The sequence below is a fragment of the Oncorhynchus mykiss genome, chromosome 27, assembly GCF_013265735.2.
Source record: "Oncorhynchus mykiss isolate Arlee chromosome 27, USDA_OmykA_1.1, whole genome shotgun sequence".
NCBI lineage: Eukaryota > Metazoa > Chordata > Actinopteri > Salmoniformes > Salmonidae > Oncorhynchus > Oncorhynchus mykiss.
Genome location: NC_048591.1, coordinates 25,936,783 through 25,952,826, shown reverse-complemented (window position 1 = coordinate 25,952,826; position 16,044 = coordinate 25,936,783). Strand labels below are relative to the sequence as shown.

General features: G+C 42.8%; 1 protein-coding gene across 4 annotated transcripts; it reads left to right on the top strand.

Annotated features, from left to right (window-relative positions):
* Window positions 1–620: 620 nt before the first annotated feature.
* Window positions 621–7,239, top strand: LOC110507865 (2-hydroxyacyl-CoA lyase 2). 4 transcript variants are annotated; one of them, XR_002471198.2, is made up of 15 exons: window positions 624–1,299; window positions 1,819–2,020; window positions 2,190–2,317; window positions 2,527–2,777; window positions 2,870–2,969; window positions 3,133–3,230; window positions 3,316–3,452; window positions 4,866–5,000; window positions 5,115–5,229; window positions 5,413–5,582; window positions 5,780–5,850; window positions 5,947–6,039; window positions 6,135–6,240; window positions 6,391–6,696; window positions 6,728–7,239. XR_002471198.2 is itself a non-coding variant. In XM_021588243.2 (14 exons), exons 1-14 carry the CDS (start codon window positions 1,189–1,191, stop codon window positions 6,567–6,569), a joined length of 1,875 nt encoding a protein of 624 aa, XP_021443918.1. In that variant the 5' UTR covers window positions 624–1,188; the 3' UTR covers window positions 6,570–7,239. The 4 variants fall into 4 exon arrangements, 2 of the variants coding, with proteins under 2 accessions (XP_021443918.1, XP_021443917.1); XM_021588243.2 differs by having other exon boundaries at window positions 5,968–6,039; window positions 6,391–7,239; XM_021588242.2 differs by having other exon boundaries at window positions 6,391–7,239.
* Window positions 7,240–16,044: the final 8,805 nt, after the last annotated feature.

Below are 16,044 nucleotides of genomic sequence, written 5' to 3'. Positions count from 1 at the left end.
TCTGGGAACTTGCAGGTGCCTTGGTGGAAGAGTGGGGTAACATCTCACAGCAAGAACTGGCAAATCTGGTGCAGTCCATGAGGAGCAGATGCACTTCAGTACTTAATGCAGCTGGTGGCCACACCAGATACTGACTGTTATTTTTACTCCCCTTTGTTCAGGGACACATTATTCAATTTATGTTAGTCACATGTCTGTGGAACTTGTTCAGTTTATGTCTCAGTTGTTGAATCTTGTTATGTTCATACAAAAATGTACGCATGTTAAGTTTGATGAAAATAAACGCAGTTGACAGTGAGAGGACGTTTCTTTTTTTGCTGCGTTTACATGCACATATTATCTCAATTACCTCAACTACCTCATGCCCCTGCACATTGACTCAGTATGTTACTCCTTTATAGTCTTGTTATTTTATTGTGTTACTATTTCATTTTTCTTACTTATTTAATCTGTATTGTAGTCAAAATGGTTATATCGCAAAAATGTAAGATTAGTGATAGGTTTAAAATCACATTTTAAGAAGATACATTGTAGAAATGGGCGTGCTTTATGACTTTGTGGCTGTGGTAACTAGTTATGACCTGGCACAACTCCGATATAAAGTGTTTTTTTCTCAAAGTTGCTGGGATGTCACATGTCCTACTTATATGCAGACACTATTAACAACCATATCATTACGGAACTTATATTTGATCAAATAAGCCATGCATTTTTTTACTACGAAATTCGACACTCATTGACCTACATTCAAAAACTCTTGGTGAGCGAAAAATAATAGAAACCGCCACCTGCTGGAGAGGACAGATTTCGGGCCCAGTTATCCCTCTCGCTTCGCGTCTTCCTCGCTGTTCTTATCCACGATTCCGGTAGTTGCGGACCATTGCGTTATTGACTGTGAATTGTCATTTTGCGACATTTGCGTTTGACATTTCATCAATAGCGATCATCGGTCATTTAAATTTGAAATTCGATGGTTAGTTTCATTGCACGAACGGGTGGAGTCTGGTTTTCCAAGCGTTTCTTGCACAGTAGCCCAGTAAATTGTGCATGTGAAATGCCTGTTTATAAATTGTACTGCTACTAGGTTGTGCATTGGGTGAACAGCAGCCTAAACTGGAGAGCTATTCGATCCACAAAACGGATACTGCTTTATTTTAGGACTCGCTTCAGTATTTTGACACATTTCGCATGGAAATGGAGATTGCCATCGCGCTGGGGTGCTCTGTTGGTTTTACATTCGGAGGACTAGTATTTGTAGCGTATAAACTTGGTTTACTGTATCAGTTGTTTCTTCATAAGGTAAGTCACTTCTGTGTAAACAATGTTTCATTCTAATTTGGTGTCGGCCTGCTCACTTGCTGTCTCAACTGTGAAACTCACATGCAGCCTGGTATTCTCAGAAGCAAAACACCTTGTTCATACCCACTACAGTGTTATTTTACTCACTTGCTTCTTCACCTAGCCTAAGTGAACCAACATAAGACTCAGTTACTCATCTAGTAGGTGAAAGGTAACCCTACTTACTGTATGTGAGAGAACTTTGAACTGCCTTGTGGCTATGTAACACAAAGGCCATGACGACACAGTGCAGGTTCTTCAGAAGTTATACAATAGGCTACATAAGGAGCATTAGGTCTACAAGGACAATATGCAGTTCATTTCTAAATACAAGATAGCGATATATAGATAACCAATAGGCCTTTTCTAGTTTCCGACAGAACTTTGCAGTTATTTAAATGAAATTATACCCTGTCCTTGACCCTGATTTGAGACCTGCCTGTTCAGTCCTTTACCTGAGTCCTCTAATTCTTCCCCCAGACTGAGACTCAGAGCCCTCGCCATGGTGGGGAGAGTGTGGCAGAGGTTCTGCGTGCCCATGAGGTTAAGTTTGTCTTCACCCTGGTGGGGGGGCACATCTCGCCCATCTTGGTGGCCTGCGAGAAGCTGGGCATCCGCATCGTGGACACCAGGCATGAGGCTACTGCCGTCTTTGCAGCTGATGCTGTAGCTAGGCTCTCAGGTAAAGTAGTACCGTACATTACCTACTATAATATCACAAATACCTTGCATTACAGTTGTCCATGTCCACCTAAACCGTTCGGAACTGGTTTAATTTGCTTAGGACACTGTAGTCTACTCATGTGTTCATACTGTAGCATTGACACTGTCATTGATTCTCCCTCCAACAGGCACTGTAGGTGTAGCTGCAGTGACTGCTGGCCCAGGCCTGACTAACACAGTCACAGCAGTGAAGAACGCTCAGATGGCCGAGTCTCCACTGCTTCTCATAGGGGGAGCTGCTGCAACACTACTTCAGGTGAAAGTCAGGCCTTTTACTGGTGTAGCAGCATGGGGGTACCCTAGTCCTAACGTTAACACTAAGGCTGCGCTGCAATAGCAAGTCAGACTCAACAATGACCATAATCCTGCACTGTAGAGTTGTGTGACTGTGGGTGAGCACAATACATATTGATTATCCCTATCCATTGTGGAGGTTTGACCTCTTTGTGAACTGTTGTTGTGCAGGGTAGAGGAGCGCTGCAGGACATTGACCAGATGTCCCTGTTCAAGCCGCTGTGTAAGTTCTGCGCCTCGGTGAGGAGTGTGAGGGAGATCGTCCCCACGATGAGGAAGGCCCTGGCCATCGCCCAGTCTGGAACTCCAGGACCTGTGTTCATAGAGTTCCCCATTGACACACTCTACCCCTTCCACCTGGTGTCCAAAGAGTTCGGAGTGAAAAACCCTCCCAAGGGACTAATGGGGAAAGTTGTCACTTGGTAAGTGATCAGCAGGATCGTGCTGGTCCATGCTTTCGCACATCCCTAGTGATTTGTGAAAGTAACAGATACGGTATATGTTTTTCCATAAGGTACCTCCACAATCACCTAAAGAACTTGTTTGCTGGGGCCTGGGAAACCAGAGATGTTTCACCTCTCCCTGTGCACATCCCTCAGGCCACAGACGATCAGGCAAGACTAACTCTAACCCTCAGTCATTCTCTAACAACAGTGAGAAAGGCTTAATTTGGTAGAAGCCGTCAGTTCGTACTAGCCAGTTACAGATTTCCAATAGACATGAATGCATGTTTTTTATGTAACCCTTGTGGCTCAACCTCTAGTGATCTGACACCAGGTACAAAAGTGTATAGAGCTGGTGAGCAGAGCCAAGAAGCCTGTTATCCTACTGGGGAGCCAGGCAACCCTACCTCCAACACCTACAGACGACATCAGGTATTTCAACAACCACATTTTATATTACACATCTTCAGACTTCTGGTCCATTCAATGCAAATCCATATATTTTTTCCTGTTACAGGGTAGCCCTGGAGTCCCTGGGTATCCCTTGCTTTCTGGGGGGAATGTCCCGTGGCATGCTGGGTAGGAACAGTCCCTTGCACATCAGACAGAACAGGAAATATGCCCTAATGGACGCAGACCTTGTGCTGTTAGCAGGTGAGACACAAACTGCCATCTGTAAATCTTGTCTCCATACAGTTGTTTGTATTTGTGTTTATAATGGATCCCCATTAGCCGCTACCAAAGCAGCAGCTACTCTTCCTGGTGTTCAGCAAAATTAAGGCAGTTTATGCAATTTGAAAAATGATACATTAACAGATTTCACAACACACTGTTCCCTCAGGCCCCTACTCCACCACTACCACATATCTAGAGTACTAAATCCATGTGTATTTATGGTGTGTATGTATCGTGTGTATGCATGTGTCTGTGCCAATGTTTGTGTTGCTTCACAGTCCTAGCTGTTCCATAAAGTGTTTTTTTTATTCCTACTTTCGTCAGTTACTTGATGTGGAATAGAGTTCCATGTAGCCATAGCTCTATGTAGTACTGTGTGCCTCCCATAGTCTGTTCTGGACTTGGGGACTGTGCAGAGACCTCTGGTGGGGTATCGTTGGGTGTCCGAGCTGTGTGCCAGTAGTTTAGACAGACAGCTCAGTGCATTCAATATGTTAATACCTCTCATAAATAAAAGTAGTGATGAAGTCAATCTCCTCCACTTTCAGCCTGGAGAGATTGACATGCATATTAATTATATTAGCTCTGTGTACATCCAAGGGCCAGCAGTGCTGCCCTGTTCTAAGCCAATTGCAATTTTCCTAGATCCTTTTTTGTGGCACCTGACCACACGCCTGAACAGTAGTCCAGGTGCGACAAGACTAGGGCCTGCAGGACCTGCCTTGTTGATAGTGTTGTTAAGGAGGCAGAGCATCGCTTTATTATAGACAGACTTCTCCCCATCTTAGCTACTACTGCATCAATATGTTTTGACCATGACAGTTTGCAATCCAGGTGTACTCCAAGCAGTTTAGTCATCTCAACTTGCTCAATTTCCACATTATTTATGACAATATTTAGTCAAGGTTTAGTGAGTGTTTTGTTCCAAATACAATGATTTTAGTTTTAGAAATATTTAGGGCTAACATATTCCTTCCCACCCACTCTGAAACTAACTGCAGTTCTTTGTTGAGTGTTTCAGTCATTGCAGTCGCTGTTGTAGCTGACGTGTATAGTGTTGAGTCATCCATAGACACTCTGGCTTTACTCAGTCAGTGGCATGTTGTTAGTAAAAAAGCAAGGGGCATAAACAGCTCCCCTATTCCTGATTCTAACTGAATTATATTTGAGAGGCTTCCATTAAAGAACACCCTCTGTGTTCTGTTAGACAAGTAACTCTTTATCCACATTATAGCAGGGGGTGTAAAGCCATAACACATACGTTTTTCCAGCAGCAGACTATGATCAATAATGTCAATAGCTGCACTGAAGTCTAACAAGACAGCCCCCACAATCATTTCATCAATTTCTGTTGTCTTTGAGGCTGTCTCACAATGGTGGTATGTGTTGCAGGAACTGTATGTGACTTCCGATTAAGCTACGGCAGAGTGCTGAACAGGCGCAGCAAGATCATTGCTGTCAACAGAGATAAGACTCAACTTCTGAAGAACTCTGACATGTTCTGGAAGCCCAATGTTGCCATTCAGGGTTGGTACTGTTGTCTGAATTGTCCAATCAGTCTTATTTGCTTTCACAAAACGCTGCCACTTCCTGTTTGGCTATTTAATCTTGCGGAGACAAAAATTTCCATTTGTCTTTTAGGAGATGCAGGCTCCTTCCTACTCCGTCTCTCCAAAGGCCTCATGGGCCACAAATGTCCCGAGGACTGGCCACAGAGGCTCAAAGCAGGAGAAGTCACCAAAGAGAAGGCTAATCGGTACACAATTTATTTAGCCAGTTGGGCAGAAAGCCAACTGTTTTTTTTGTGTTTTTTCTTTTTATACATAGCCAATAACCTTCATGCAAATGAATCAGTACATCTAGTGCACCAAACACAAACAGTACATGTTGTATTAGTTCCCTGTGAAAGTGTGTTTTGCTCTGTGTGTTTTCTGTGCAGGGGGAAGGCTGATGAGAAGACGGACTGCCACCTGAACCCCCTGAGTGTCCTGCACCGTGTGGATGAGTTGATGGCTGACGACAGCATCATAGTGGCGGATGGGGGCGACTTTGTGGGCAGTGCTGCATACATCATGAGACCAAGGGGCCCACTCCGCTGGCTGGATCCAGGTCAAGATCCTCAGTGGACAGTGTTAAATACAAATAGACAATATTTTTGGAAATGTGTTATAGGATTGTGGTCACTTGAGTAAGATGGGTATTAACATGTACAATAAAACAAATAGGACTTGTTTATTAAATGGATGATATCTTAATGGATGTAATCATCCACCACCACTACCTGATGTGGTTGGTCATTCTAACAGGAGCATTTGGAACCCTTGGTGTTGGAGGAGGGTTTGCTCTGGGAGCCAAGCTGTGTCGGCCTGAGTCAGAGGTACAGTAGAATACCAAGCAGGCCTTATCCGTCACTGTTTTATAGGGGTTTTTCGGTTTGTTCATGTTGTGAAACACCATTTTTGGCTGAGTTTAGCTGACTAAGGTTCTCATTGAGGTGTGGATTATCTATGGCGATGGATCCCTGGGATACAGTGTTGCAGAATTTGACACTTTTACCAGACACAAGGTACAGTAATAACCACTTCACCATTCAGACCAACTTATCAACTAACTAATCATGCATTCAGACCAGTTAATCTGCTTTGTCCCTCTCTCTCCCAGACGCCAGTAATTGCTCTGGTGGGGAACGATGCCTGTTGGAGCCAGATCTCCAGGGAGCAGGTTCCCATCCTGGGCAGCAACGTGGCCTGTGGCCTGGCCTTCACAGGTCTTTATATGTTGGCCTACTGTACCCCCAGTGCCACCATACTGGGGATCTCTAGTGCCTATACTCACACATGCAAGGTCTCTGTTAGCCCATGTCTTTGGATGTCATGTTACACATCCAACATGCTGTCTCTGTTCTCCCCTTCCCTAGATTACCACATAGTTGCAGATGGTTATGGAGGCAAGGGTACCCTCATTGGTCGCGAGGACGAGGACAAGCTGGATGACATCATAAAAGAGGCACAGAAGGAGACCCGAGAGGGGAGAGCCACACTACTCAATGTTCTCATAGGGAAGACCAACTTCAGAGAGGGTTCCATCTCTGTGTAGAATAGCTCAGACAGACAGGCCACAACCTCTGGGGTCTCTGTCTGGACCTGTGGGTCCTAAAACCTTCCCACCTTGCCTAGAAACCCAAATCTGTTCACATGCTGTTGAACAGTATAACTGCTGCATTTTGCTGGTGAAGAAGGAAAGTGTGACTTCTGGGAACCTCAACAATTCAGGAACTCATTCTTCTCAACCTTTTATCAGCCTTTTGATCCTTGCTATATACACTTTTAACCAATTAATGTATATTGACTTCGGATAGCCTATTGATATACTGAACTCTACCTTGAAACTGGTTATTTATTTCAAAAAACTAAAAAAGTGAATTTTGGAATGAAATGTCCTTCATAGGGATATTTGGTGGCAGGTAGCCTAGTGGTTGGAGCGTTGGGGCAGTAACCGAAAGGTTGCTAGATCGAATCCCCGAGCTGACAAGGTAAACATCTGTTGTTCTGCCCCTGAATAACGCTATTAACCCACTGTTCCTAGGCTGTAATTGTAAATAATAATTTGTTCTGAACTGACTTGCCTAGTTAAATTTCAAAATATGTATGAAAATGCATTATACACTAAGCTACAAGCCGCAGGAGGATTAGTAGATTTAACATCAAGGTAATAAATACAATTGTAAGACTGTAGTTGTTTTTAATTTAAATGGTATTGAATTGATGATTGTATGCCTTTAATTCTTGAATGTACTATAAGACTCCACAAATACATCAATCAACAGAATGGATACACAAATACAAGATGTTGATTCAAAAGTTAATTATATGCAGTAGGAGTGCGAGCAGGCCTTTCTAATCTGGCCCGGGTATCCTGGAAAGATATTGACCTCATTCCGTCACTAGAGGATGCCTGGTTATTCTTTAAAAGTGCTTTCCTCACCATCTTAAATAAGCATGCCCAATTAAAAAAAAATGGAACCAGGAACAGATATAGCCCTTGGTTCACTTCAGACCTGACTGCCCTTGACCAGCACAAAAACATCCTGTGGCATACTGCATTAGCATCGAATAGCCCCCGCGATATGCAACTTTTCCTGGAAGTTAGGAACCAATATACACAGGCAGTTAGGAAAGCAAAGGCTAGCTTTTTAAAACAGAACTTTGCATCCTGTAGCACAAACTCCAAAAAGTTCTGGGACACTGTAAGATCCATTGAGAATAAGAGCACCTCCTCCCAGCTGCCCACTGCACTGAGGCTAGGAAACACTGTCACCACTGATAAATCCACTATTATTGAGAATTTCAATAAGCATTTTTCTACGGCTGGCCTTGCTTTCCACCTGGCTACCCCTACCCCGGTCAACAGCTCTGCGCCCCCCACAGCAACTTGCCCAAGCCTCCCCATTTCTCCTTCACCCAAATCCAGAAAGCTGATGTTCTGAAAGAGCTGCAAAATCTGGACCCCTACAAATCAGCTGGGCTAGACAATCTGGACCCTCTCTTTCTAAAATGATCTGCCGCAATTGTTGCAACCCCTATTACTAGCCTGTTCAACCTCTCATTCGTATCATCTGAGATCCCCCAAAGATTGGAAAGCTGCCACAGTCATCCCCCTCTTCAAAGGGAGAGACACTCTAGACCCAAACTGTTACAGACCTATATCTATCCTACCCTGACTTTTTAAGGTCTTCGAAAGCCGACCATTTTGAATCGTACCGTACCTTCTCTGCTATGCAATCAATCTGGTTTCCGAGCTGGTCATGGGTGCACCTCAGCCACGCTCAAGGTCCTAAACGATATCATAATCGGCATCCTCAAAAGACAATACTGTGTGGCTGTATTCACCGACCTGGCCAAGGCTTTCGACTCTGTCAACTGCATCCTTATCGGCAGACTCAACAGCCTTGGTTTCTCAAATGACCGCCTCGCCTGGTTCACCAACTACTTCTCAAATAGAGTTCAGTATGTCAAATCCGAGGGTCTGTTGTCCGGACCTCTGGCAGTCTGGCGGTGCCACAGGGTTCAATTCTCAGGCCGATTATTTTCTCTGAATACATCAATGATGTCGCTCTTGCGGCTGGTGATTCTCTGAACCACCTCTACGCAAACGACACCATTCTGTATACTTCTGGCCCTTCTTTGGACACTGTTAACTAATCTCCAGACGAGCTTCAACACCATACAACTCCTTCCGTGGCCTCCAACTGCTCTTAAACGCTAGTAAAACTAAATGCATGCTTTTCAACCGATCGCTGCCCGCACCTGCCCGCCCACTTAGCATCACTACTCTGGACAGTTCCAGACTCATATTAAGCATCTCCAATCCAAACTTAAATCTAGAATCGACAACAAAGCATCCTTCACTCATGCTGCCAAACATACCCTCGTAAAACTGTATATCCTACCGATCCTTGACTTAGGCGATGTAATTTACAAAATAGCCCCCAACAATCTACACAGCAAATTGGATGCAGTCTATCACAGTGCCATCCGTTTTGTCACCAAAGCCCCATATACTACTCACCACTGCGACCTGTATGCTCTCGTTGGAAGGCCATCGCTTCATATTCGTTGCCAAACCCACTGGCTCCAGGTCATCTATAAGTCTTTGCTAGGTAAAGCCCCACCTTATCTCAGCTCACTGGTCACCATAGCAGCACCCACCCATTGCACACGCTCCAGCAGGTATATTTCACTGGTCACCTCCAAAGACAATTCCTCCGTTGGCCGCCTTTACTTCCAGTTCTCTGCTGCCAATGACTGGAACAAATTGCAAAAATCGCTGAAGCTGGAGACTCATATCTCCCTCACTAACTTTAAACATCAGCTATCAGTTCAGCTTACAGATTGTTGCACCTGTACATAGCCCATCCAACTACCTCATCCCCATATTGTTATCTATTTGATTTATTTCTATATATTTTTTGCTCCTTTGCACCTCAGTATCTCTACTTGCTCATTCCTTTTCTGCACATCTATCACTCCAGTGTTTATTTGCGAAAGTGTAATTATTTTGCCACTACGGTGTATTTATTGCCTTACCTCCCTAATCTCACTTTATTTGTACACACTGCATAGACTTTCTATTGTGTTATTGACTGTACATTTGTTTATTCCATGTGTTATTGTTTTTTGCCGCACTGCTTCGCTTTATCTTAGCCAGGTCGCAGTTGTAAACGAGAACTTGTTCTCAACTGGCTTACCTGGTGAAATACATACAAATATTTGAATGTTTTAAGAAAAATTGGAATATTAGAATATTTTCTGTTTTGCTTTGAGTTGAGTCACTATGTACTATTCATAATGTTTTGGTCGTTGTAAGGAAAGGGATTGGAAGACACCTGCCTTGAATCTGGGTCTGACAATCTGTCACACTGGCATTTTGTATTTGATTACGTTTGATTATATAATATTTGATCTTATACGTAAGCACAGTGATACTTGTATGCCTCTTTTCTTTTTCAATGATGACCCAATGCACTTAGTCATCAGTTCTGGAATCACAACGCTGTGGGATTACTGACCATCGTTACGACAAGTGTGTGACTATCCACTCCACTGCCCTCCTTATCCTCTATAATTGACCATGAACTTTTATTAACTCTGAGGTCAAGATTGTGTTGGCTGTAGGCAGAGCTACTGTATATACAGGTCTCTCTCTATATGTCTCTGGCTATATAGTCACAAACATGCTAGTCTTGCGTTACCATACTACCTAGCCTCATTAAATTATTGTTCTACTGTTAATTTTCGGACTGTTTTGGATAATACGATATGGTTTGCTTTCAGATTCAGTTTTCATGGTCTACAAGTACATATTAATAATACAATTCGGATCATCATACCCTAACTGTTTACTTTGGTCCTGTAGGTCGAAACAAATTGAAGAGCAGTTGTAGGTCTGCCTGGATTAACACTTTAAAGAGGAGAACATACAGCTTGAAAATGAGCAATGAGAAGACCACTGGTGGCCAAATGATTATTTGGCCACCAGTGGTCTTCTCATTGCTCATTTTCAAGCTGTATGTTCTCCTCTTTGAAGTGTTAATCCATATCTCACAAAACTGCACCTGTAGACCTCCTTATTCTCTACTTTTCCTGAGAGAGTTGCCTCCTGTGAACACTTCCATGGTGAGCAGTGCCCGTCCCAATTCTATGGAGCACCTGCAGAGCCAGAGCTAACAGCAGAGCTTGCAATAGCTTTTTATGTGTTCTGGGTTGGTTCTGCTTTCATATTTCCTCAAGCAGTACTAATGGAATTGACTGATTTAATGCAGATTTCTTTAGTATTTTTGTCCAGAATGCTGTTGTGTTTTTACAGTAGTAGGACCTGAGTCTTGGTAACCTTTGGCCCACCCCTTGTGGATGCAATTCTCATAATTACCAGTAGATGGTGGACTCTTACCATTGTTTGTGTGTTGGCCACTCGTACACTATTACCACAGAACAATGAGATAGATATTTCACCGGATCTGAAATATGTTGGTGAGAAGAAGCCCAGTGGCCGGCAGTGGGAGAAGATGGCGCGAGATAGATTTTGGCTGACATTCTGCACATTTTCTCATCAATGAAACATTTGATCTCCATACAGTTTTCTGTTTCCAAAACTAGAATCTATAACAATCATAACTTAAGAGGAACTTAATGGTGTTCTACATCTCGATAAATTGCTTTGCAAGGACCCAGTATCACAAATGATGGCTTCTATTGATTGTGTAGCATACCCTGGGATGTAATATACTGTATGTAATACACTGTAGCTCATTAGCTAGCCATGCTGCCTCATCATGCTAGTTGTGTTAGGGAAAGGGGGATACCTAGTCAGTTGTACGGCTGAATGCCTTCAACTGAAATGTGTCTTCCACACAATTGTTGAATGTTGCGTTTACATTTTTGTTCAGTATAGTTGACCAGCATCCAGCAGATGATGCTAAATGTAGTTCAGGTGGTCTGCAAGATGTTCCGGAAGCAGAAGTAGGTGTCCTCAGGCTCACAAGCATCTAAAGTACTTCTTAAAACTTCAGTGTAATGTGTAAAGGATTAAGAGAACAAGGTTTGAGAACACTATAAACTTTAATCTAAACTCTCTCCTATATACACACTGGCTGGGGGTCCCAGAGAAGGATCCTTGGTATGTCTCTCCGTACCCTAATGCTGCGTTCAGAACAACTGGGAAATCGGAAATCTCAGACTTCTGACCTCACTGCCTTCAAAACCACTGCGAACTCAGGAAAAAACGAGCTTCGATCATAACCCTTACCTAACCCAACCTTATGCCGTGTTTAAAACAACTGGGAGCTGGTAATTGGGAAATTTCCGACTTCCGTGAGTTCAAAACAACTGGGAAATCTGAGGAAAAAAAACGAGTTCCGACTGGGAAAACGATCATAAAACTCAGAATTCCAAGTTGGAAAATATTTCTAGAGCGCTGACTTTCCGACCTGAAGATAACTGACGTCATGATTCAATTTTGTTTTTTTCCCCCGAGTTCCCAGTTGTCTTGAAAGCACCATTAACCCTTATCTTAACCGTTTTACACATCAACTTTAATGGGGTGAACGTCCCAAGGATTCCCTCTGACACCCACCTGGTCCTGCAGCACTTTTGACTTGCAGCTGCATGTTCATACTTGCAGGAAAACCGTGAGAAAAACAGGCAGTGACCCTGAGTATCCCTGTTTTTCTGCATTACATAAATGGTATGCCTAATCATCATCACAAAGAGCCATCATCAATGTACACAGATAGTTGTTTTTGTGCAGCTGCTTCAATAATACTCTTGTGAATCAGGATTTCAAGCATGTACTTTTCAAGTGTCCTTTTAGGTCTGTCTCAGTCATACATATGAGAGTAGGGCATAGAGCTGGAGACACTAAGGTAAAGGCTAAAAGGCTATTGAAGTCAAAACATAAAATCATTCCCATCCATTTTCACAGCACAAGAGGGTTGATGATTTTGACTCCTCCCTGAAACCCAGTTGGTAGTCGGTCTGTTGGTGTTTATCATGCTGGTTACAGCCCCAGCCAGGTGTGCTCTCTCAGGATGACTGGTAGGATAGACAGACACCAGATAACAGATATGGGACAACCATGTTGTTACCCTCTGCCACAGGATTTCACCAACAACGTGAGAGAAACCTGGAGCCAAGACTACCATGCTGTTGGATAACACATTGACTAACACACACGTCTCCTCATTGGGAACAGTTGAAGCCCCTCTTGTCATCATCATACACAGTAATACTGAGCGTCCTATATTTACATCATACATTTTCTGTGCCCTTTCTCAGGCTGTGGCTATGAGCCTATGAGAGAGCTGAAAAAACTTCCATTAGAGGAAAATGCTTTTTGCTCTCTTATGGATCCTGTCCCAATGAATTACTCTAAGAATACTGTGCAACTTAGGTCAGTCTCATAGTTTCAGAATGGTGCTAGTACAAAATCTCAGAAACATGAATGCCTCTGTCTCCAGGGTGGTGGTAGTAAACGTAGGTTTGCTTAATATAACAGATGCACACAATTGCAGGTCTGGGAAAAGTTTATGGAGGGCAACAAAACGCCTTATCAGTAGTGTGAGTAATTAGCATGGTCTCCCTCTCTAATTGACTACCAGTGACACAGAGTAACATATCTAAAATGTCATTAGCGCTCAGCAATCAATGCAACAGCATGAGGTCATAGATTATCATTAAGGTCTTTCACCTCAAGAGGATTGGAGGATGGAGAAAAGAAATTAACTTCATCCATGCTAGTGTTATTTGATGAAGAGTCTATCCCTTCTCATATAAAGCTAGGATTCAAGAGCTTATGTGCACACCAGCCCCTTCAGTGTCATAAAAGTAAAATATTTGGTCATGTGTCAAGTGTGTGCAGAAGGGAAGAGTATGGTATGCCGGATGAAGTGAAATGTTGCAATTGCAGGGGTTGCGCCTGAATTCCTGGAGTGCTCTGTTAGGAGAATGAGGTGGCAAGGGTAAGGAGCGTCCAGCGTGTCTTCTATCTGGAGGAGGTGTGAAGATTGGAAGGAACAATGGTAATAGAACAACCACAACAACCAGTGAATGTTTCTCATCAAACGAGGGATAGTGAAATGCTACGGAGAAGAAAATTGGAAAATTGTTTTTTGGGCCCTTCATGATTTCACAGCCGAGGCCATGCAAGAAATCCTGTCGATGAATGTTCCCCCTGAGCCTGTGTTGGGATGTATTTTGGATTGGACTGTGATTGAAGAAGTGGGATGGGTTTTGTTAGTTTAAATTTGTGTTTTGTATGATGTTTTCCTCCTTTGCCGCAATGTTTTTTTTGTTTCTTATTCAATACCCATCCAGCCAGTGGGGAGGGTGTTCAGAGATTGCGGAAGCAGAAGTGTTGTTTGAGGCTGAAAGCCCATCAAGTACAGTTAGTGAGAAAGATGAGTGGACAACAGTGAAGTCCAAGAATGGAACAAAAAGGGCTCAAATTGTTGTGGAAAATGAGGCTGATGAATCATTGCTTGTCGGAGTACTTTTTTGGATAACGATGTTCATTTGAGAAACTGTTTTGAAGTCACGAGGATGGTGAAGAAGGTTCTGGGAAAAGTGGATGCAGTCCAGGTGACTACCTCATGAAGCTGGTTGAGAGAATGCCATGTGTGCAAAGCTGTGATCAAAGCAAAGGGTGGCTACTTTGAAGAATGCAAAATATAAAATATATTTTGATTTGTCTAAAAACATTTTGGTTACTACATGATTCCATATGTGTTATTGTATAGTTTTGATGTCTTCACTATTATTCTATATCGTAAAAAATAGTAAAAAATACAGAAAAACCCTTGAATGAGTAGGTGTGTCCAAACTTTTGACTGGTCCTGTACACACATATATATACAGTGGGGCAAAAAATAATTTAGTCAGCCACCAATTGTGCAAGTTCTCCCACTTAAAAATATGAGAGAGGCCCGTAATTTTCATCATAGGTACACTTCAACTATGACAGACAAAATGAGAAAAAAAAAAATTGGAAAATCACATTGTAGGATTGTTAATGAATTTATTAGCAAATTATGGTGGAAAATAAGTATTTGGTCACCTACAAACAAGCAAGATTTCTGGCTCTCACAGACCTGTAACTTCTTCTTTAAGAGGCTCCTCTGTCCTCCACTCGTTACCTGTATTTAATGGCACCTGTTTGAACTTGTTATCAGTATAAAAGACACCTGTCCACAACCTCAAACAGTCACACTCCAAACTCCACTATGGTCAAGACCAAAGATCTGTCAAAGGACACCAGAAACAAAATTGTAGACCTGCACCAGGCTGGGAAGACTGAATCTGCAATAGGTAAGCAGCTTGGTTTGAAGAAATCAACTGTGGGAGCAATTATTAGGAAATGGAAGACATACAAGACCACTGATAATCTCCCTCGATCTGGGGCTCCACGCAAGATCTCACCCCGTGGGGTCAAAATTATCACAACAACGATGAGCAAAAATACCAGAACCACACGGGGGGACCTAGTGAATGACCTGCAGAGAGCTGGGACCAAAGTAAGAAAGCCTACCATCAGTAACACACTACGCCGCCAGGGACTCAAATCCTGCAGTGCCAGACGTGTCCCCCTGCTTAAGCCAGTACATGTCCAGGCCCATCGGAAGTTTGCTAGAGAGCATTTGGATGATCCAGAAGAAGATTGGGAGAATGTCATATGGTCAGATGAAACCAAAATATAACTTTTTGATAAAAACTCAACTCGTCGTGTTTGGAGGACAAAGAATGCTGAGTTGCATCCAAAGAACCATACCTACTGTGAAGCATGGGGGTGGAAACATCATGCTTTGGGGCTGTTTTTCTGCAAACGGACCAGGACGACTGATCCGTGTAAAGGAAAGAATGAATGGGGCCATGTATCGTGAGATTTTGAGTGAAAACCTCCTTCCATCAGCAAGGGCATTGAAGATGAAACGTGGCTGGGTCTTTCAGCATGACAATGATCCCAAACACACTGCCCGGGCAACGAAGGAGTGGCTTCATAACAAACATTTCAAGGTCCTGGAGTGGCCTAGCCAGTCTCCAGATCTCAACCCAATAGAAAATCTTTGGAGGGAGTTGAAAGTCCGTGTTGCCCAGCAACAGCCCCAAAACATCACTGCTCTAGAGGAGATCTGCATGGAGGAATGGGCCAAAATACCAGCAACAGTGTGTGAAAACCTTGTGAAGACTTACAGAAAACGTTTGACCTCTGTCATTGCCAACAAATGTATATAACAAAGTATTGAGATAAACTTTTGTTATTGACCAAATACTTATTTTCCACCATCATTTGCAAATAAATTAATAAAAAATCCTACAATGTGATTTTCTGGATTTTTTTCTTCTCATTTTGTCTGTCGTAGTTGAAGTGTACCTATGATGAAAATTACAGGCGTCTCTCATCTTTTTAAGTGGGAGAACTTGCACAATTGGTGGCTGACTAAATACGTTTTTTGCCCCACTGTGTATATATATATATATATATATATATATATATATATATATATATATATATATATATA

Coding starts and splice junctions, on each gene's coding strand:
- LOC110507865 (XM_021588242.2), top strand. CDS start 1,189: ATGGAAATGGAGATTGCCATCGCGCTGGGGTGCTCTGTTGGTTTTACA. Junction 3,453..4,865: donor AGACCTTGTGCTGTTAGCAG/GTGAGACACAAA, acceptor TATGTGTTGCAG/GAACTGTATGTGACTTCCGA. Junction 6,241..6,390: donor CTGTGGCCTGGCCTTCACAG/GTCTTTATATGT, acceptor CCCCTTCCCTAG/ATTACCACATAGTTGCAGAT.